This window comes from Anomalospiza imberbis, chromosome Z, assembly GCF_031753505.1.
Source record: "Anomalospiza imberbis isolate Cuckoo-Finch-1a 21T00152 chromosome Z, ASM3175350v1, whole genome shotgun sequence".
Lineage (NCBI taxonomy): Eukaryota > Metazoa > Chordata > Aves > Passeriformes > Viduidae > Anomalospiza > Anomalospiza imberbis.
The window spans coordinates 66,574,312-66,597,212 of NC_089721.1; the positions used below are offsets into that span (position 1 = coordinate 66,574,312).

A 22,901-nucleotide genomic window follows, 5' to 3' on the forward strand; every position below is an offset into this window, starting at 1 on the left:
CACCCAGAAAGAGCCTATAGGCCAAGCCTGCCTTTCAAGCTGCTAACTGATGCCATTAATCTAAAATTAGGATGTCTTAGAATTAAACTACAGTGCTGGAATCTACCTTTCATAATAGGCCTATTTGACTGTGCAGACTAAATTCTCAAACTCTTTAACACTACACCATGTTTACTTATGCAAGAAATCCCATAAACTTCAAAAAAGGCAAATTCAACTAATTACACCCTAATGTAGAAGTTTACATACTCAATTACTTTTTGAGAGCAATTCCAAGAACAGGTCCATATATCTTAATTTTATTTAACAAATAAAATGTTTCCCAAATGTAATTAATATATTTAAATATTGGCTAAATCACCAAACAGAATTACTAATGACCTCAAAGGAAAGCTGGTTTTTCATACAAAGGCCATTTCAGCGTAACCTGCATATGTTTTAAATTTAAAAAAAGAAAAATGAAAGTAGTCTTCCTGTGACTTTTGTGGTTTTGTAACAAACAATTTGTATTTAAATTATAATAAAAAATTAGCTTCCATCTACAATTCATTTAATTACAGTGACATAATCATACATAATAAAACGGACATAAATCCCGAATTACCTTGCATTTATTCCGTGTGCTGGTCATCCTGTTCATCAGAAAGCTGAAAGTCCGACTCAATTTATATTTTTCAGACTCATTTTTTAAGGGTACAACATATTTATTCCATTCCTCTTCCTGAATTCTAAAACAGAGACCAGTGAAAAAATGTTCCTCATTCCAGTGGCAACACTCCTTTAATTAACATTTAGCAGAATATGGACAGTGCTTGTTTCACCTAACATTTACAATTACATGCTTTGTTGTGGGTTTAACACATTACAAAAGATTGCTATCCCTATACAAAAAGAAGTAACACTTTCCAAAAAGCACCCTGCATATACAATGTGTAACAAGCTTGCCTAGATTACAGATGGTATCCAAAGCTCCCCTTCTTTTACTGCAGTGGTTTGGACATTCCTACAGGGGACAGGAGACCCAGCAGAAGGCAGGAGCCCATCCCTACTTTGCACATCCCACAGTAAATCCCTGCTGCAGGATGTGTGTGGTGAGAGCTGGGTTAAGCTTGGCACACAGTTTAGGCATGAGTTCACAGAAGCATTGGGCCTCTACACAACTGGTCAAAACCACATGGAAGGTCTCTTCCCCACACGGTTCCCTAAATGGCATTCTTGCACAGACATGCTCCCGGCTCTCCGTGACACACAGCCGTACCTTTGTTCCCGGGACTGCTCAGGCAGGCTGTACACTCGCTCTGCAAGACACAAACAGCCACAGGGCATTCAGACTGCAAGGTCATCAGGTTTATTTGAAACCCTTGACCTCCACCAAGCCATAATCCTACCATTAAGAGGTTGCAAAACAGCTTTTTCTAGTTTAAGACCACTTCCTACTGAGCTTTTAGTTGACAGGTTCTGCCAGAACTGAGAAGGGTATCACTGAATGCCAGTCTTTGCAAACAGTCTGTTTTTAAGAATATCAAAAATTATTTTTGTTTTTCATAACCACACAGATTTCAATGACTTTCCCTTCATTTTGCTTTTCATATAATTTGCTATAAAATATCTTAATGACATTCTTCTAACATTTGCAGTTACACATCTTATGCAGCTTTATCCAAAAAAAATTAAATCCTTCTACACAAAGAGTAATACTCCAAGTACTGACTAGGATGTTTAATGTGCTACAAATTTGTATCTTCTACAATGCTATGATCCTATAAACAGATGACCCAAGGAGATAATTTTCACAAGCTCTCTAAAAAGCAAAATAAAAGATAAACTCAGTCACGTTGTTTTGGAAGAAAATAAGTCCAAAACTATAGAGAATACTACCATTTTAAAATTAAAAGCCACTCCCTTTTGCAGACGTTTTTAGCAAAGCTACCACAGGTATGGTTCAGAAAGGTAAGTGCTTGCCTAAGTTAAAGCACCAGACTATGCTTTCTTTTATGTTAGATACAGGCTTAAACACCCTTTGCTAAATCCACATCTCTTCAGACAAATATAGATATCAGAGACAAAAGGTGGAATATTTACCAAAGAGGCAGCAAAACAAAAATGGCATTTCAGTTAGTTGTCAGGCACAACCTCTGCCACAGGATGCTTCTGTAAGAAACCAACACCATGTGTCCATGGGAGATGAAGGCTCCCTCATGCAAAACAGCATCATGGAGCTGAGACACTGACTTAGAGAGTGTAAGGGCCTGGAGGAGGAATGAACCACTGTTCACAAGTCACCATCTACAGAGCAGGCACAAATCTTTCACTGTAACAGCCTGGTAATACCCTCTCAAATAAAGGCAGGTAGTATGTTTTAAATCTGAGCATATTTTAGTTTCCACAAGAAAAGGATGGTATTTTGCCTCTTTTTTTCTCATATTTTGTGAGGGAAAAAAAACCCTGTTGTCATTCTGAATTCATCTTTGGCTTAGATTTTTAGCAATGGGCAAGGGCAGCTGCACTCCTTCTCGCATAGATAGACCCTAAGCAAGATGTCCAAAGTGTTGGCAGTTAGGCAGAGGTGAAGCAGCAGGTCTTCCACGTGCAGACTCCTGCACAGGCCCAGACATAATCCCACTACAGTCCACAGAGATCAGGATGAACTATCTGAGCCAGCTTCTTGGACCAAGCTCCTGGGCTAATTCTATACCCAGACAAAACTGCTCAAAGCAAGCACAAGTGCGCCTGCCCTACACAAATAATAATCACCACTGCCAGCTGCCAAACACTGTGTTCAATGCTCCCATCTTTGCAAAATACTGGCAAAAAGAGGCACAATGCAGGAGGTGCTGGTGGAAGGAAGTGCCAGCAGGAAGCTCAGCAGACCACCATGCTCCCTCCCAGCATTACACCGCATCTGTGGTGCAAGCGTAGAACACCCTGCTTCTAAAGTCTGAACAAGAATGGATTTCCACCTTCTCCACAAGACATGTAAAGGTCCAACACTGACTGTCCCAGAAGGAAGGGGAGAAAGAATGAAAAGGAAATGGACCCAAGCCCATACCAAGTCAGGGCAAGTAATGGTGTCTGGGTGAAACTTAAGGGGCTGTGACACCAACAAAGTCCCTTAGCTGTGGTGTCAAAGAATTGTTTTAACTTTAAGCATAATACAGGGCTTTACTATTCTGCTAGCTTTTAATTCTGTGACATACTTCTAGCTTTTCCTTCTGCCTTGTTTTTTTCAAAGACTTCTCACCTAAAGTGTTGAATATAAATGCTTACAAACACTTCAGGAGATGGAGGAAAACACAACACAGCTGCATGCTGCAGGCTGCAATACTTACTCCTCCTTACAAGGTGACATGAAATCATACAGTGAATTTGAGTAACATCAAAGAAGTTATTTGCTGCACTGCTTAATTCAGTTTCTTAGGAAAAAGGAAGCCTGTAGACAATGTATCTCTCACCCCTACAACAGTTTTTGAAGCTGTTAAATGATTTCAAAGTTAATGACAACATTTTCACAGTTTTTGTATGTTTTCACATTGAATGTCAAAGAATCAGAGTGGTTAGGGCTGGAAAGGATCTCAAAGATCATTGGAGTACCGAGGGAGCTGGCAGAAGAGCTTGTCAAGCCACTCTGCAACACTTATTATCTGTTCTAGTTAACCAGGGACGCCCCAGATAACTGGACATTTGCAGGTGTGGTACCCATCTACAAGAAGGGTCAGAAGCAGGATCTGGGGAACTACAGCCTGTCAGCCTGACCTTGGTGACCTCAGTGTTGGGGGAGGTTATGGAACAGAGTATCTTGAGTGTGATGACTGGCACATACAGGACAGCCAGGGCATCAGGCCCAGCCAGCATCTCCTGAAGAAGCTGGCAGTTCATGGCTTGGACAGGTGCACTCTGCTGGATAAAAAACTGTCTGAATGGCTGGGTCCAGAGAGTGGTGGTGAATGGAATTATATCCACTTTTGAGTCTGTCTGCCACGCTGGTCCTTAGGGGGCAGCATTGAGGCCAGTCATGTTTAGTATCTTTATGCTGATCTGGGTGAGGACACTGAGTGCACGCTCAGTCAGTTCACAGACGTCACAAAGCTGGGTGGGAGTGCTGATCTGCTGGAGGGCAGGAAGGCTCTGCAGAGGGATCTGGACAGGCTGGATCATGGGCTGAGGCCAATGGTGTGAGGTTCAACAAGGACCAGTGCCGGGTCCTGCCCTTGGGTCACAACAACCCCAGGCAGCGCCACAGGATGGGGCAGAGTGGCTGGAAAGGACCTGGGGGTGCTGGACATGAGCCAGGGTGTGCCCAGGTGGCCAAGAAGGCCAATGGCATCCTGGCCTGGATCAGAAATAGTGTGGCTAGCAGGAGCAGGGCAGGGATTGTTCCTCTGTACTCAGCATAGGTGAAGCCACACCTCAAATCCTGTATTGAGTTTTAGGCCCCTCACTCCAAGGACACTGAAGTGCTGGAGCATTCCAGAGAAGGGCAATAGAGCTAGTGAAGGGTCTAGAGAGTAAGTCCTATGAGGAGCAGCTGAGGGAGCTGGGGCTGTTTAGCCTGGAGAAAAGGAGGCTCAGGAGTGACCTTCTCACCCTCTACAACTGCCTAAAAGGAGTGTGTAGCCAGGTGGGGGTCAGCCTGTTCTCCAAGTCAACAAGTGACAGCACAAAAGAAAACAGCCTCGAACTGCTCCAAGGGAGGTTCAGGCTGGACATCAAGAAGAATTTCCTCATTGAATGGGTTGACCTTGGAGTCATGTCCAACCTTAATCACATTATTCTATCTACTTCCAACCCCTCTGCCACAGGAAGAGATGTCACCACTAGACAAGGTTGCTCAAAGCCCCATCCAACCTGGCCTTGAACACTTCCAATGATACAGCATCCAAAACTTCTCCAGGTGTCCAATCCATTTTGTTCACTGTGGCTCACATGTCCTGTCTCTTATCCTGGACAGGCAACGGACAGTCTTACTGAGACAGAGGTCAAATGAAATGCAAGTGTTTTTTAAGTGTTGTGAGCTGTATGAAAAGCACAGTGTATGTATTTCACATTTTGCATGGTTTTTAAATATAATCCATACCCTCACTGAGAAAAGTGTGTGTTGTCTTCTAAATATAAATGACACATCTGGAAATAAAGCATGTCAGAAACAAGTCATAAAAAATTACAAGCTTCTTGCAGACACATCTCTGACTCCACTTGATGAAGTGGGTGGGTTTTGCTTCCCAGCCTGAGGAGATACCACAGCCCACAGCCCACCTATGTTTCAGAGATTGCTTAGGATCTGTGGGAAGCTGGAACCATCTGTCCTCTTTGATGCCTCTTCTGTGTCATTCTGAGCTTCCTCCTGGTCTCTGTCAGACACTTAGCAGGAGGCTAGGGTAAGGATCTTCCGATAAGAGAATTACTGCCCTTGTCTGCATTAGTTTTTGTGGCTATTGCTCTCTCCATTTGTATGCCCTGTCAAGGACAGTCGCTGTATCATGGGCATGATGGGGGCATGACAGAGCTGTAGATGGGAGAAAATTGAGGGATGATGGTAGGGCTACCATCTAGTAACTACTACTAGCCCTGAAGGCTACCAAACACACACTGGTGAGCTCTGTAAAGTAACATCATCAGCATTGGACTTAAAGCAGGCAGGTATTGAATAATGCAACGCCAAAGAACTGACCTTCATTTGAATCCCCAACTGCAATGTCGCGAGGAATGCGAGGTCTTCCTACCAAACCTTTGGATGAGGAGTACGAATAAGAGCGTGACCGAATCCCAAACGCTGTGCATTCCTATGAGAAATTCCAGCAAATGAAATCTTGTGTAATTTTGAAATGCATCAGCAACAGAAACAAAATACATTAGGAACAGCTAACCATTCACATAAATTTTCTTGGCTTCAAGTTAAATTTTTGACAACTTCACGTGAATTCTGAGGAAGTCTGTCCTACTTCCACCATGATAAATTTTTGTACGCTACAGGAAATAAGTTGTGGGTGCAAGTTTGACTAAGAGACTGAAAGAAAGCTTACATTCTTCTCCAATTTGGTAACAGGCGACAACCACATAGTATTCTTGGCCATTATTTCTGATGACCAAGCTATCTTCTTTTACCAAGGAAGGCATTAATCTTAGTACTTTAATACTTAAAGAACATTTCATGGAGACTTTGGCCATGCCTTAGTAATTGCTGATGTCAGAGTTTCCAAAGAAAGGAGTTGACCTATTTTCTTATCTCTATGTTGTTTTTTGCTTTTTTTATCATTATATTTGAAAACATTTTGCACTTACCAAATATCTCAACAATAAGACTTGAAAGGAAACCACCTAATTTTTGATACATCATTTATACTTAAATAGAGACTATTCCTGTAAAGTGCTTACCTTATTGTTTTTAAAGTAGCCCTACCGTAATTATGTTTTTGCTGAACTCTTTCTGCCTTCAAGAAATCATTTGCTAAAGGTCAGATAAAGTTCTACAGTGGCAACAAGTGCATCTAAATAATCATAAAGAATCTCTGCAGATAAGAAATAACTCTTGTTGTTTTATGCGTCTGAAGATCTCAGAAATGGCACCATGGTCTAATGAAAATTAACGTAGACAGAAAACCATAACGAAGAGATTTACATCGATCAATGGACATCCCAACCAAATTTCCCTGAGTGTAGAAATTGTTTTAAAACAGGCAGCAGGCCAGTTTTACACTTCACAAAGCATTACTCTTTCACATAACTAGAGCTGGTTAAACATTTTCTCACTAAGTATATTTTGGTTAAAAAATGCTGATTCACTGAACCTGAAATATTTCCTTTGAAACACTTCTGATAGATGGTGTGTTTTTTAAAGCGGAGGCAAATCTCTGATGGACACTTTCCATGGCAGCTGCCCAGCCTAGCCACACCCAGGGAGTTTCAGCTTCACAACTCAACGCCAGTAGACCCTGGAGATACTAGCCCTGCCAACTGGGAACTCATCTTTCCCCTTCAGATTGAGATGTTTCTTGCACAGTTTCAGTGATTTACTTAAAAGGAAGTTCAAACCAACACAGGGTTAAATACCTTGGGCTGCAGACTGGTAGGTGAGTGCAGTCCATCTCTGCTAGAAGCCATGGCATGTGAAGAGCTGAGGGGACAGTAGTGAACATGGGATCTGTCCGACACACCTCCACTTCCGTTGTCTACTTCAAGGTCATCGAGACTTGAACTGAAGAATACAACAAAGTCTTCAACTTCCCTGAACTCCTTATAGCAATTTACTTCAACCTTAATGCAATAAGCACAGATACAGCTGAATCCTCTGACCAATGACAGCCCATGATCATGTCAGGTAAACCATGCCCTGAGGTGTCTCTCAGGTCTGCAGCCACCTGGTCAAAGGCAGTCAGTTTCCCTGTCCAGGATCCCTCTGACGCAGTCTTGCAGATCTGCAATGGAGATTCAGTCTTGCAGATCTGCATTACCCATGATCACACACACTCCCACCACAGCCAGCCATTTCTGTATCATGAGTTTTAGACACATGTTCAGCATCTCCCAAAAAATGAGATTTTTTTGTTCCAAGCATAAACCTGTCTCTCTTCAAAGAAGATAAGGAGAACTGAGACAAAAAGGGGAACTGAGAAAACTCTCTCAGATTTCAGTATACGTGAGTATAGATGGATATTATGGGCGCAGGTGTATTTGGAAGATATGACATGGCTGTTAACAGACATATTTTTATCTACATCTGTGACTTCATGACAGAAGATGGAAGAGAAAAACACCAAAAAGAGATTAAGGAGGGTCTTGGGATAGTTTATGAGGTTCAGTTCAAAAGACAGACATCTAAAAACATAGAGAGGAACAAGCAGACTGAAAAATCTCTGGCTAAATCAGTATGTCAAACACATAGAGACTGTTTTGTTGGAAAGGGTTCCTGAGGAGGAGAGTGCATCAAGGTTGCTCAGCAGTATCAGAGTTTCCCAGGATGAGGCCTGTTACCTGCAAAAGCAAGTTCATGGTCTCTTCATCAGACTGTCTGAAAGGAATGGTTGACTGCTTGCAGTAACATTCCAGCCTTACAACATAAAACTTTAAATTATGCGTGGTATGTCTAAATAGCCAGAGTTCCTACCAGGGATAAGAGTACCAAAATTCCTTCACACATCACTACTTTTCTGAAGCACAAAGCTATCGCTACTGTCTGAAACTACTTCCATATTACAGTTCTGGGGAAAATATTTTGCAGTATTTCCAAATAATAGCCCACATGACATCTCAAAAACAACTTATATAAATGCATTATGAGTTACTGTCACACGTTAAAATTGAAAAAGCAATACATGTCTATGTCAACAGATAAGTATCCATGACTTACTCTGGTAACTTCTCTAGGGAGCTTCTCTGACATAAAAAGCTGTTTTAAAAATAAAATTACATACTACTAGTCTTATTTTATGCATAATATTTGGATCAATTACACATGTTACATGACATATTAAGGCAAATCACATGTCTTTGAAAGTTTATATACACTCTTAGAAGTTCTCATACAAGTACCTAACCAAGGTCTTTAAAAAGGTGGGACTATCTAAAAATACATAGGATAAAAATGTTTCTGACTAGAGGCACAGGAAGATTATAGTATTCTATATGACATCCCTATAGCTAGCAAGAAAAAAACAAACCAAAAACACCTCAAACAACAACAACAAACACCAAAAAAAGAGTGTCAAAGAAAAACTCTGACTGATATTTATTATATTTGTGTTAAATATTCCTGCTAGTGGACTTCATAGTTGCATAGGAAACTCAAAATTAAGGTAGAGAAAATCTTATTGCCCACTTTAAATAATAATTGGCTGACCCTTCTCTTCTTTACTGCTTTTACATAGATCTGATGCTCTACCTCCAGTTAGTCCTAATACTCTCCAAACAGTGCGAGCAAGATTCAGATTTCCTCCTGCATAAGAAGGAATCTCATCTATTCAGAGAAGCAATAAAGCTTTTTCATCAAGAAAGTGTATTGTTAAATCATTTCATTTTTAAATTAACTATTAAAAACCTACATTTAATGACCAAAATTATAGTTCCATCTCCAAAGCTCTCTGTGTTTCTGAAGCCATTTGGAGGAAGGTCTTCAGATAAATGGCAGCAAACCTTGTATACCAGCAATGGAGAAGAAAACAGTCTGAACCTGTCATAAGCAGCAGCTACACTCTGCACTGTGTCTTTTGAGATAAATACCTATGCAATCAGGAGTAACACAGTCCTTCTACAGGCCTATTTGAAGACTCGAAAGGTTCCCAGAGACTTCAACAGATTTTGGACAATTTTCTTAATGGTAAATATAACTGAGAAGAACCACAGTGAAATTCTGTTGTCTGTCAAAAATGCCACAATGTCAGTGACAATGAAGAGCTGATTTTTTTTTTTTTTAATTTTGTTAAGAGTATTTGCATACAAGAAATAAAGGTATAAAAGTATCCATTTGCATTCAAGATGCATTTACTAAGAAGACACTTCTATGGGTTAAAAATGTCTTCACAGCTATTTTATGAAAATAGATTATTAGGACAATAAATATTAGTGATGAAAAACAGAGATTTCACCTCAATAATACTAGTTATTACTTCACATTCTGCTTCACCTTTTTAAACAAAAGGTGGTTATAAATAATCCTTATTCTGGCCATACCATCAAGTCAATACCTCCATACCTTCTTCTTTTCAGGTCAGCATAAAGTTGGCCCCGATCTTTAGCAAATCCATGCGTCTTGAATGGAAGATGTGAATCTGCTACATACAGATGAGAAGGTGAAATGGCATGTCTCAATCCTGCCTTTTCTTCTTTTTTTACTGGCCTTTGACTTTCTTCATTTGGGAGATACATAAATTGGTCATTCTCCTCAAGGGAGGGAGATGAAGATCTCTTATCCACCGGGATTGAGTTGGCGGGGTTCAGACACATTTCTCTGCTAACACCATCTCCATGACAGTAGTTAGTCTTTAAGTCTCCAGCCTGCAGGTAAAAAATTAGTGCTGGTAAGAGGCAACAACAAGATATATTATCAGGAAACAAGGACCTGAGAAGTTTGCCATTTTATTTATGTCTATATGTTTTGTGGGATTTTTCCCTATTACTTTCTACATCACATGAATTTAAGGCAATTTATACAACTAAGGGATTCTAGACTTTGCATTAATTTTTTCCCTAATTAGTGCAGTAATTAATTGGGACTTCCAAGTCTGCTGAATTTCTCACTCATATTTATACTTTTTATTAAATCTATTGATACAAATATTTATAGATTTCATTAAATACTACACTTAAGTTGAGCAAAAATATGCATAATACATTAGTGTGGGAGACACATGGAGGACAATTCAGACATTGTACAATTTAATTTGGAAAAATCAGCCTACACACCACGCACTTTTAGTTTTTCAGCACCAGTTTCCTAAGCTTTGAGATAAATATACATGACCTGGAACAGAGTTTCTCAAGGGGAGGAAGGGAAATTACTCTTATTTTTTGCCATTAAGCAATTCAGGGCCTGAAGCACCTCTCCTTTTGCAGAAAGACGGGAATGGATTTGGAAATTCTATTTTCTCAGGTACAGGGATTAGAATTTAGACTCTAGTTACAAATAATTTCCTGTTGACTCTGCAGAAGATACTAAAATACAGTTCACTGTTAGTCTTTTAGCTAGAGGCAACAGTCATGTAATTAGATACTGAATAATATTGAAAAGTCACATTGCCAGTTAAAACACTCAATCTCCAAAAAGCACCTGTTTAAAAGCAAGAATAAAGGAAAGATTGCAAGCATCTCCAAAGCCCTGCTGTTTCTGATTGCTGACTTCCTCTTTTTCAGTTCCTCTTGAGATGTGCTTTCATCCCCATCTTAATTATGCTTCTCTTAGTAAAAGACAGTAAGAACTGCTGGCATTTTTACAGCAGCCCACATTTGCATTCAAAGATATAGTGCATGCAAGTCTGGAAATACTTCTGTTGCGCTGTGCACATGACATGCACAAAGGTAAAATGCTTTTCCCAGGTCTTATGCAGCTGTTCCTCCCTGAAAAGTTATTCCTGTCTGGGCAGTGTTCCTCCTCAGCACCAGAGGGACCTTCTCCAGCAGCCACTCTGGCTCCTGCTGAGTGCTGCTTAAGGGAGAATTTGGCCCCAGTCAGCAATTTTAAAAAGTAGAATGTGGCCACATAGTGAGCAAAGGTTAGGTACCCAAGCTGGAGGCCCCCTGAGCAATACACTTGGGTAACATCTCCATCTGTGATGGAGATGCAGTTCTGCAGCTCTGTCCTTCCAACCTCAATATTGTTCAAATCAAGGGTTCAAAGACTACACTTTTTAGGCCCCTGACAGCTGTTCATGCATGCGTCATTATTACATACATTCATCTGTAATACATATTACATCTCTTCAGTGCATTTTGAACACACTCAGCCTCTGAATTAAAACTTCCATCTCAGCTGTCACATGAACTGTATCTGCAGTGAATGCAATGGATGAAGTGTTTCAGGGAATGGAGTAGGGATGGGCAGGAGGCAAAGAAAGGGGGAAAGAAATCACACTTGCAAAATATCAGACTTCTAACATTATCTGATAATTTCTTACTCCTACATTCCAACTTTCAGGCAAGGGAGAGTTCAAAGCAGGTTACTAATAAATAAATATCTTAAATCATCACTGAAAAATAGATACACACCACCAGAATCTGGCATCTCTCTAGCTAGACCCAGACACTACACACAAGTTGTGACTAGTCAGACTCATGCTCACGGCCTAAATTATGATATCTGAGTGTGACCAAGGAGGGAAGATTCCAGGTACAAGCCAGTGATGTAAAATGACACTTTAGGTCATCTCCAGTGTTGGTGACAAATCAGAGACAGGAATACAAGTGAGGATCTCCAATATCAGAAGGTTCCATGGCAGTTGGAGGACATCAACTTCACCTTTTCACCAATATCTTGTTTTTGTTGAGTCTGTAAGCCTCACTGTTAGCTTATAATTACCTTCTGAAATTATCCAGCAAATTCGTCTAAACTGTGAATGAAATAAAATTCAGAAATCTGAAATGCACACAAACAAGTAATACTGTAAAGAAGCAGATGCTGTTTAGCTCACCAACTCACAGAAGAGAAAGCCTGCCTTAGAGGTCTTCCTGCAGGCTAAGGAAAGTAATTCCTATAATTGACTGAATCTGTTAAAAGAGACCTCATAAAAAGGTTACAAAATATAGCTGAGAAGAGTAAGATATTACTGGTTTTAGTTTAGAATTTTATTAATTGACAGCACTGCTGACAGATCCAGAAGATCCTACTATCATGCAACTAAATTAACAGAAGATGAAGAAAAAATAGCCAGAAGTTCAAATATAAGCTTACTTGGTCTACTACCATGCAGTTTGCATATACTTCATCACTTCCACTCAGCATGGGAGAAAGTCTGGTTGCAGCAGAGAAAGTAGGGGTAGACTTCAATTTCCTAAGAACATCAAGGGTAGAGTGTCTGTGCTCTGGAAAATAAAAAGTATGGGAAATTTTCCATTAAATCTCAAACATTTCCTTCTCATGTATATACACTACCATAAAATGGCAATGTTAAGCATTAAGAACCAAATCTTAGCATTACAATTTGAGTAATATTTGTGCGACTGTACCAAAATGTGCTCATTACATAACTGCCCAACATTTGCTATATATTCCAGGAAGCCTGTAGCTGACAAGACTCTCAAGGGTACCACAGAATCATTCATATAAATAAAAAATAAATTATCCTGTGTCTTGGTTAGCAAAAGCTTGTATTTTCCACCTAAGCAGAGATTTGTGGTTGCAGAAGAACACAGGACAAGATTTATAGACTGGGAAGAACTATGCATGATTCTGCCTATACATTAAATACCTGACATCTGATACATTAAATAAATGAAATATTGTTCAATTGCTGTCAAATAATGACTCTCCTAAAGCATTCAACTTACTGGCAGCCACATAAATACTAATCTTAAACCAAGAAATCAGATTACTGTTCTTAAAACAAAACAAAACAAACAAACAAAAAAACCAAACCAAAACAAACAAAAACCAACCCAACAATAAAATTGCAAAAGATATATAAATAAAATACCACTAATACTGCCTTTACAGAGTGACAGCAATCAAGCAAGACTTGATCCATGAAGAGGATGTTTAGGATGAATACTGCCTCTGATCTGCTTTTGACCAGTTTCACCGGAGATCATTAACAGAAATCCAGAGTTTAGTTTTCAAAACTGTGCTCATGACTACAAATAATAAAAAAAGTTGGATGAGCTGTGTATTTTATGCAGCAGAAATCCTGTCCTGCAGGCCCACTTCTCTTAAAACTGGCTACAAGAATAAAGAGCATGTACCAGTCCAGCATTTGAGATGGGTTATCTTCTGAATGTAAAACAAGCATAATTTAACAAATCACAAAACCAGGCTTGTTGTAGACTGTGTGAAAATAGGCTAAGAAAAAATCGCAGCCATAATGCAGTTTTCCTTAAAATGCTGTAAGTCAAGCATTGCCATTTGAAGTGAATGGAGACACACTAGCATAAGAATGATGTGATAGAGGAAATTATTGCACCCAGCAAAATATCCAAAATCAAACCACTCAATAAATTTAATTTGAGTTTGTCTGTTATTAAATATTAGTTTTTAAATATTTTTTATGCTGCATCAGAAATTTATTTTCTACAGAGGTGTAAAGGAAAAGATACCACTAAAGACTTTCCTCACATTATATTAATATAGCAACACAACTGCTTTTGGAAGGTCACAGAGCCATATAGCATGGTTTTGGTTGAAAGAGAAGTTTAAAAGCTATCTAGTCCAACCCCCCCAGCCATGCCTAGGGACATCTTTTATTAGAACAAGTTGCTCAAGCCCATCCAAGGTGCTTATAGAATTAGAATCCAAGAAAATTCATAATGAAATACAACTGGATTAGAAACAACACTTGTTAAGGTCTGGTGCATTTGTTGCTTTGGGAAAAAAAGTCCCAGACTACTGCCAAATCCGCAATGATACACCACATCTTTTATTTAATTTTAAGATTCTATCTCATAAAGATAAAGATTCTATCTCATAAAGCCAAAGAACAGTAACTGTGGTGTTATATTTTAGTTAAATGGTATGCTCTGTCTCACCCCTCGAAAATGTATGGTTTATTCCAAGTCTGTGATCCTCCCCTGCAGTATCCTGTGTCTGTAATCCCAATCCTCATTGGCCCAATCTGTTCTGCGCCCACTTTGAATCTCCCTGTTCAGTGTGCCGGGGGGATGGTGCTTGCTCTCTCTTCGACGGCTCTCCTGGCTGGTGCTCTCTCCCCCTCCCCTTTCCCCCCTCACTCCCCTTTCCCCCCTCACTCCCCTTTTCCCCCTCTCCCTCAGAAGCCATGCTGCCTCCCAGGGTTGGACCCCCAATAAACCCTCATCTAATGAGCACCTTCAGAAGCCGTGTGGAGTCTCCTTGCCTGCCTGCTGCTACCGGCGAACTCACAGCTTAGGGCATCCCCCAAAACGAGCTGCAACAAGTAACCTCTATACTTAAGAGAAAGATGGAAACTCCTATTTAGAAATGGCACACTATGAATATCTGGTTTCAAGTCCTGGCAAGCCTTCTGGGATCTCATACCACTAAAATATCCTTACGCATCTCATTTTGTTTCTCCATCAATGCAAGAATTTTAACATGATTTTAGTGACTTCCACATTGAGAACTGCTAAAGCTGCAAACCATTTCCTTATGTCTGACAGGATCCCAAAGCCTTTGTTTATAAATAATATAAAAGCATTGTTTTCTACAGCAGCTCATCAAACTCTGGCAGCTCACATCATATGGAAATGTGATTTGGCAAAATTGACAGTACTTTCTTGTAGCAAATAAAGATTTCCAAGGGTTGGTCTTAAACCAACAACCAGGCAAAAAAGTAAGCGTGAGAGTCTCCATTTCTTCTTGTATGCTTAATGCCTTCCCCAGCCTGCACTCCCTCTCATATATAAACCCACTGGGTACAACAGGCAAGGGTGGTGTACATCTCCAGTGCTAGGTTGGCAAAGGTTCAACACATACCCAGGAAAAACAGCCCAGGCATTAGGGATTCCCACATTACAGTGTAAACCTGAGTGTAAGAAGTCAGTTTCTTGACTTCAGCAATAGTGCCCACTGCTGGGGTGCAGAAACCTCAGAGATAAGGGGGCTGATGTGTATGTCTCAAACACCAATAGACAGACAGCTGTGGAGCCAGCCAAGAATTGTCCATAATGACATGCTGTGAGAAGGAACAGGATGTGGCTCAGGAGGTAGGGCAGCACTTTTCTGAGACAAATATCCTTCTTCTGGATCCTGAAGATAAGCACAACACAATACAGCTCAAGTGCAGGAATGAGGTAAAGAAGTAGGCATGGACTGTAGAGGAAGGGTCAAGACAATATAAGGCCCCCAAAGCCCTCTTACCCAGTTCCAGAAAGGTCTAGAAAAATGGACTGTGCATGATAACGCATTTGTATAGAAAGTAAGAAATTTAGCTCCTGGGTATGAAAAAATTATCTAAATAAACATACTCTTCCAAAGCTGGGCTGTACATGAGCCCCAGGATTCTGGACACCCCACTAGCTGGATTGACAATGAAGCCAGGACTGGTGATCCCCCTTTCTTTCTTTCTCCTCCTCTTTAATACATCTCACTCTCTCTTGCTTCCCTTTCAACCCACCTCTTTACCCAAAACCCACTGCTGTGTGCTCTACAGGAGGACATCAAGAACTGCCTTATAAAAATTTCTATACCATGTTGTAGTTTACTACTAAAATTGTGTAAGCTTTTTTGGGCTCTCTGACTTTTGCCATTCATTTTGACCATGAGCATCTATGAGCATCTTGGGTGATCTCTTCCCCTTCAGGGTGGGATGTCACATGGGGTCTTCACAATCACTTAGTGGACTGCAACATCCCAAGCCAGAAAGAACACAAATCCCCCTTCCAGTAACATGTTACATTATTTAAAAATCTGTACAAGAGTAAAAACCTAAGTAACAAATTCTGGAGAAAGATGCTGCAAGTACAAGCTATAGCATAAAATGCTACCTGCAGTATCTTCAGTCTGTAAAGTCTTATTAATTATCTGCATTAAATGCCATATGTTTTCCTGGAGATCCTCCAGTTAGCCTGTGGTTAAATGTGAGATTACTAAATAAATATTCATTGGCGTTTTAAATGGTAACAAATTATTTCAGGCTTCATAGAATTATAGAATCATGTATATTGGAAAAGACCTTCAAGATCATTGAGTGCAATGGCACTATGACCCCACTGTACCTCTTTACTCCCACACTACCCCTTGCCCCCTCAATTTCAAACATGTGAAGGACTGACAACATCAAACTAACTTTGTAACATGAGAAGTTTAAAGCCTTGCTGAACGTGGGGGAGAGCAATATTAATTACACATTGACTGTGCTAGTAACTTATTTCCACTGGAAAGGCCCACATAGTTTAAAAAGTGACAAAGTCATTGCAAATGTCCAAATCACACACTGCACTCCTACAGCTTCACTAACAGCCTCCAGCCTGCCTTGCTGGCTACACTCTTGATCTTACAGGGACCATCAGCAGACCTTTCCCTCAAGGTTAACATGGCAGCAGGTAACAGCTCAGCGTACTAGGCACCAGCAGTAATATGCAGCAAGGCTGCCCTTGCCTAAAAGATGAAGAATATCAACAAAATGCATTTTCAAATAAATTGTCTCAAAAATCTCCCTTGGGCTTTCAAAATTGTAAAATTTTGCAAAAGATGCAAAAATTCAGCATAGTTTGAAAAAGACAGGACTGCCAGAGCAAACTGGCAAAGGTGTCCCTAGAAGAGTTTAGGTTCTGTAAGGTATTGGAAATGGATTTCAAGATGCTTACTAAAGTAAGAATGACCTGAATAGAATAGAGGAGAATTAGCTTTGCTACTGAAACAACCTAGCAAGCACAATTCAACAAGCTTCTGCCAGAACTGAACACCCACTGGCTCTATACTGTGATCACAGAAAAAGAATAAAGACATGCCTTCTTTAGAAGACCCTGTGGCTCCCTGCCATCTGCCTGATAAACAGTCAAGACAGATGTATGTGTTATTTGATGTCATGCTGGGAAGAATAATCTCCAAACACGGGTAAAATAAAAGACCTTGATCAAAAACTAACTAGGCACAAGTTCTCTACATCTTCTCTAATATTGTAGAGTTATACTGCCAGATCTGTGTATTTTGCCATCCACAAAGCTTATACAACTACTATAACTTTAAAAAGACACATTATCATCATAGCAGTAATTAAAAACATGTTTTATGCTGGTGAAAGAAAATGTATAGCCTTGAATGGTCTGTGTCAGAAAATGGCAAAAACATAACACTGATTTTTTTTTTTTTTTTCCCCACAAAAATTAAAACTTAACTTGTTTCATGGGAGAACACACAGAAAAAAAAAAAAGCAGTTAAATACATCAACATGACCAAGTCAAGAGCCAGGAAAGAAATAACAAATTCCCTCCTCTAGATACAATGAATAGTTTTCAGACAGCTCATCACATTTACCCCCAGCAATCTGAGCAGGGGTTAATGTATAATTGGAAGTCAGTGAAAAATACAGACAGCTAAGTGCATGGGTCATGCAGGACTGCAGATATACTGCCCTAAAAACAGGTCACATGAATTTTAAGAAAGAAGTTTCTAGCATGGGTCCAACTGAAATTACATGTACATCTATAAACATAAACCATACTATCAGTTTCACGGGGAGAACTGCACCCTTAACTGAGGTTTCTTAGGCCTTCATTCAGACAGCACAACTCTTGACAGCAAAATTAAGCAAGTACTTATGAATAAGCCTGCATGGAGGGTAAATTAGGTAGGCTTTGAAGTGCTATTGTCATAGATGAACATTTAACTATCTTAAATCTTCAAAGTTGAAACTAAAGCACCGTGTTACCTACACACTAAACAAGGGGGATCAGGCATATAGATGCTGTAAAATAATCCCAACATGTTCAAGATGTAGTCCTAAAGTAGCCACTAAGAATAAAATCACTTGTCCATCTGACTTTGGTCTTGGTCACCTAAATGTGGGAGGTAAGAAAGCATCTGTTTTCAATGCAGAATTCACAGTCCTGCCTCCCTCCCTGAAGAAGGTACCTTACCTACTACACAAATGAATATGCCAACAGAAATAAGTTGGTGTATCACTTTATAGAACAGTACACACAAAAACAAACAAACAAACAAACAAAACACCACACTTTCCCATGAATATGGGATATTTGGTTTCACTTCACACCTCTGCGTGAGTGGACTCAAGTGTGTAACTCCCCCCTCCCAGTGCAGTAGGACAGACTAATCAGACTAATCAGGGTGCTAATTCAGCACCCCTGAAAGTTTTTAAAGCTCACAAAAAGGCTGAGAGAGTCACTGTCTCTGAGCAGGTAGGACTGTGCAGAGTAAGGATTATACCTGGTGACAATTTCACATAAAAAAACAAAATAAATACATTTGGTGTCTTGCAACAAGAAGAAAATCCTAGATCCTCTCCCCAGTCCAATCCCTAAGACAGTCATGTTTACATTTTCTGTATAGCCTAATTACCCTTTAAATATTCCATGCCCAGCAGCTTCAGCAGGAGGGGGCAATCCGCAATGCATGTCCCAAAGGAGAGAAATCTGCACTTGGGCTCCTGACAGACTCCAGGAGTTCAGGGGAAGGGCAGGGGCTGCACACGGAGCCTGAAAGGTTCCTGAACAGCGATGAAACTTTGGGCCTTAAAATGTGAAAACACTGAGGTACATGGTGGGAAGTGGTGTGTGATAACCTTGACTCTCCATTCCAAAGAGTGAGACAGTCTGCACAGCTCCCCGGCCTCCCAAAAGAAACAACCCTAGGTCAGGATACCAACAGCCTGATGTTTCAGAAGGGATGGGTGGCAGTTGAAATTTCATGGTCCAGAACAGCTGGAGCACCCAGCACAGATACATGATTTCATGATTTATGGAGTGTGTGGAAGAACCCTGCACTGTTTCCTGCCAGGCACTGCAAGTCTCTTGTTCACTGAGACCTTAACCCCTGCAGGAATGAAATGCAGCCATGAGCTAGGTGCCCCACACCTGCATGCCAGGATCAACTGGTCATGTTCAGACACTTGCAGAAAAAAACACAGATCACGGGCCTAGGTTATGAGCCTACTCTCCCCTTGCATAGGCACTTCTCCCACCACATCAACACACAGAATTTAAATCCGCCAAGCACAAATGAACCCTTGAACTTTACCACTGAAATATGCACAGGAACCCAAAAGCACCTTCTTACTCCAACAACTCCACATATAAGGTCAGCTGTGTGTACAAGCCATGTGTTTTGTTATACTACTAAGAGGGATGGAAAATAAGTTGCAATACTGTAACATACACCACATCTGTATCAAGTGCTTTACAACTGGTGGAATATTTTAAAAAGATCTGTCTAAACAAAAGTGAAGGATAAGTGCACAGCTACAGCATTTACAGATAAAATGAGTCCTCCTTTGAGATGGAGTAAACACATACTGCGCAACTTGCAACTCATTTCATCTCTGCAAATTGCATGTGCATTCATACACACTGCAGAAACTCCTGTACAGTTGAGAAATACTGGATTTCCTCGTGAAAAGAAGGAAAAAATTGAGGAAGTGCCTTGCACATTAAAACATGCATTCTGTACACATTTTCCACTCTAAACTAGGTCTCAGTCTGTGTAAAAATTATTTTCTTGGCTTACTGTATTTAATGACACTGATGCATCTTACTTCTCTGATTTTTTTTCCCTTTCTGAAACAAAAAAAAACCCCTCCCAATCCTATGAAAGGAAGCAGAAACCTTTTTTTTTTTTGCCATTTGTTGTCTTCATTCTTTGCCTTTTATATGTAGTAAAATTTTTCTTTCCTCATTAAAATTTCCAGTCATAGTTCTTCCTTACATAAACTTGCCAGTCACTGTCTTTGAGCCTCCTTAAAACCCCCCCTTTCTCATACTGACAGCATTTATAATCCCTACCTCCCAAAGATTTCTCCACAAAGAAAGATAATGTCTAACTGTGCAAAGACAGCAACTGACCCTTTTCATTTTTCACCTCATTCTGGTATGATTTTTCTCATAATTAAAAAAAATCCAGAAACCTGTTAGCTGTTCAGGCATAACTGAATTACCAAATTCTTCCTAAATGAAAATAACTGCAACCAGCAGAACTTTTTCAGCTGCTGCCATCCCATGCAGCTCCAGGGTATCAAGAGTTGTTCAGTGAGAGCTACACATACATCAAGAAGGAAAAAAAAAAGCCTTGAGACAGTAAAGAAATAAAAGCAATTGTAAAGAACAGTACATAATCTGGAGAAAAAATACTTTATTTTTACTTAAAGAATTCCAACTCCATTATCTAAAAAGGCATAAAAAACAGTGAGGTGGACTTTTGATAGAAAGAAAATCTACCTCACACAAGCTGTTTATAGAGCGACTTTCACAGAAGCAGAAAATGAAAAGGAGGCAGAGCTGTAAAGTAAGAGTCATTTAAAAGGAGTAGCTTTTTCTACCTGGTTTGGATGCCCTTCTTCGAATCCTCATTTTAGGTAAGGAAGGCCAAGAGTAATTAAAAGGTGAATCAGAGTCTGAGTCCATTTTTGTGCTAAATCAACAGAGAGCAAATTCCCAAAGTAGCACTTTGTTGTTCTCAATAGCAAGTCAAGGCTAAGAGTAATGTGGAATAAACGAATGGACAAAGAAGGATCAAATTGCCCACTAAACACAGGGGAGGGAGAAGCTGTAAATGTTTGCCCTCTTCAGGCATCCAGGCATGTAGACAGATCAGGCTGCAAATATTAAAGCAGAAGTGTAGAGGAATTTCTCATGGAACAAGGGCACGATACCCTTGATGATATTTCTTTGCAGGAACTGGACAACCCTGGCCTGCAGATTACAGAGATACTTTAGTTACTTTAGAAGTATTTAGGACATCCTTGAGAAGACAATAAGCTTTGTACAAATACAATAGTCAATACTGGATGCTGAAAACTGTCACGTACTATAACCTGATCAGATGCTTGTAGTGTAACAGCCAATCAATAAGTTACTAGTATATGTAATTATATTATATTAGCCAATGAATGTTAATTCGCTATTGCATTATGTAAGGCAATAAGGTATAAAATATGGATAAATTAGACAATAAAGGAGGATGACATCTAGCCATATTGGTTTGAGTGCCATTACTTTGGCTGGCTCTCTGTGGGACCCTCTTCATACAAGCAAGAAGGCTGAAGTATGAGAGCTTGGAGCTGAGCTGCTGCATAGTGGTCCAGAGCTATTCAAAAGGTCGCTGTGTGCCAATGAATCACTAACTCACCTTTCCATTTTGATGCAAATGAAAACAATAGGAGCCGGGTAAGGAAAGAGAAAATAGTTCTCAAAAGTAAATAAACTGTTGCAAAGCATTGTTTCCATGTTAAAACAAAGGGGGTTAGAAGATCTCAAACTAAGGTCAGGTAAAATGCTGGAACTAAGGAAGCCAAAGATGAACACCAACCTATGAGGACTAATCAATCTGCTGGGTTCTATATCACTCCAGAGCAATACCCCTTCCCTCAGCGTTTATAATTTTGGCAGACCTTGGGATGTTGCAGCTGGAAAAGCAGTGATAGCTCATTCAAAATCTGTCACTTCCATCCTTCTAGCCCAAATGAGCTTAAAGCTTAAGTGTCATGAAGAAAGATTACACTGTCATTAGAGGAGCATTTTTTCCAATAATATTTAGTCTGCACAGTAATTTCTCCTTCACACAGTCACCAAGTTAGACAGTGAATCATCAGGATTTTGTAGAGCTGGCACCTTTACAACTCTGGTCTAACCTCACTGCAATGCACAATACAGCTAGTAACTAATTTACAACAAATCTTCCATTCTTATACAGTCTCCCTGGAAAACTCATAGGCAATTAGTATTCAGTAGGAGCTCATTATCCCTTCGCCCAACATCTTTACACTACACAAACTACATTTTTTTCAAGCAGGCTTATATGTGGCTATACAAGAGCTAATACAAATATAACATGTCCCCTTGTTTCTAAACCAACTCCATCAAACGTTTCTTTTAGTTACCCCACAATGTATGTGGTTTTGTATTCCACATAAAGGAGGAGAGGGAATGTGGATCAGCTTAAATGTCAGGTTTTGGAAGATGATGACATTTGAGCTTGTTAACATTCCTTACTTCAATTATTTTTCAGGCTGCTAGGGTCCGCAGTGCTACTTCTGTATTATATTTCAAATAATTCTTTGATCCGCATTTCAGTCAGTGATAACAATGTATTTGTTGAAGGAAATAATGAAATTCGAATGCAAATTTAATTCAAAACCCATTAGAAAAATATTCATCGTATTTTCAGGGATAAAATAATTATACAAGGCCTTCATAAAGTCCACAAATTACATAAAACACTGTTGAAACACATCATTGTTCTGCCCTTCCCTTAACTGAAGTTCTGCCAGCTTTGTTAGGCCTGAAAAGAATAATTCATCCCAGACACTGGAAGCCTTAGACTTTCACTTTAAATATTAGACACTCACAGAGACTTTGTTTGATTTATATGTATAATTAACAGCCCCTGAGAATAACAGACAATGGAAAATACAGGGAGGATATAAATCCATACTTTAAGCATCCACTTCAAAATATCTCCACTCCCTGGAATGTCAGGATCAAATTGCACTTATAAATCCCCTAGGCATACAGGAACACAGGCACTGATGTACTCCTTCCCACCTGCACACCACCCAGGGCACTTGCCTGCCTTCCACTATGGCCACAGTTTGAGAAATGGATAGGACAAAGCA

At 39.9% G+C, this 22,901-nt stretch overlaps 1 protein-coding gene across 13 annotated transcripts in view; it reads right to left on the reverse strand.

Annotated features, from left to right (window-relative positions):
• Window positions 1-22,901, reverse strand: part of ARHGEF28 (Rho guanine nucleotide exchange factor 28) — an 88,288-nt gene that overhangs the window by 41,331 nt on the left and 24,056 nt on the right. For 8 of the 13 annotated variants that reach the window (XM_068176476.1, XM_068176482.1, XM_068176477.1 and 5 more), the window contains exons 2-7: window positions 12,377-12,507; window positions 9,686-9,987; window positions 7,048-7,192; window positions 5,669-5,780; window positions 1,259-1,298; window positions 605-728 (exon numbers count right to left, since the gene is read on the reverse strand). In XM_068176476.1, the coding sequence (XP_068032577.1) occupies window positions 605-728; window positions 1,259-1,298; window positions 5,669-5,780; window positions 7,048-7,192; window positions 9,686-9,987; window positions 12,377-12,507 (854 nt within the window). Of the gene's footprint in view, window positions 1-604; window positions 729-1,258; window positions 1,299-5,668; window positions 5,781-7,047; window positions 7,193-9,685; window positions 10,008-12,376; window positions 12,522-20,606; window positions 20,848-22,901 lie in introns of those variants that run through there. The other 5 variants (XM_068176479.1, XM_068176478.1, XM_068176484.1 and 2 more) reach the window with 5 other exon arrangements.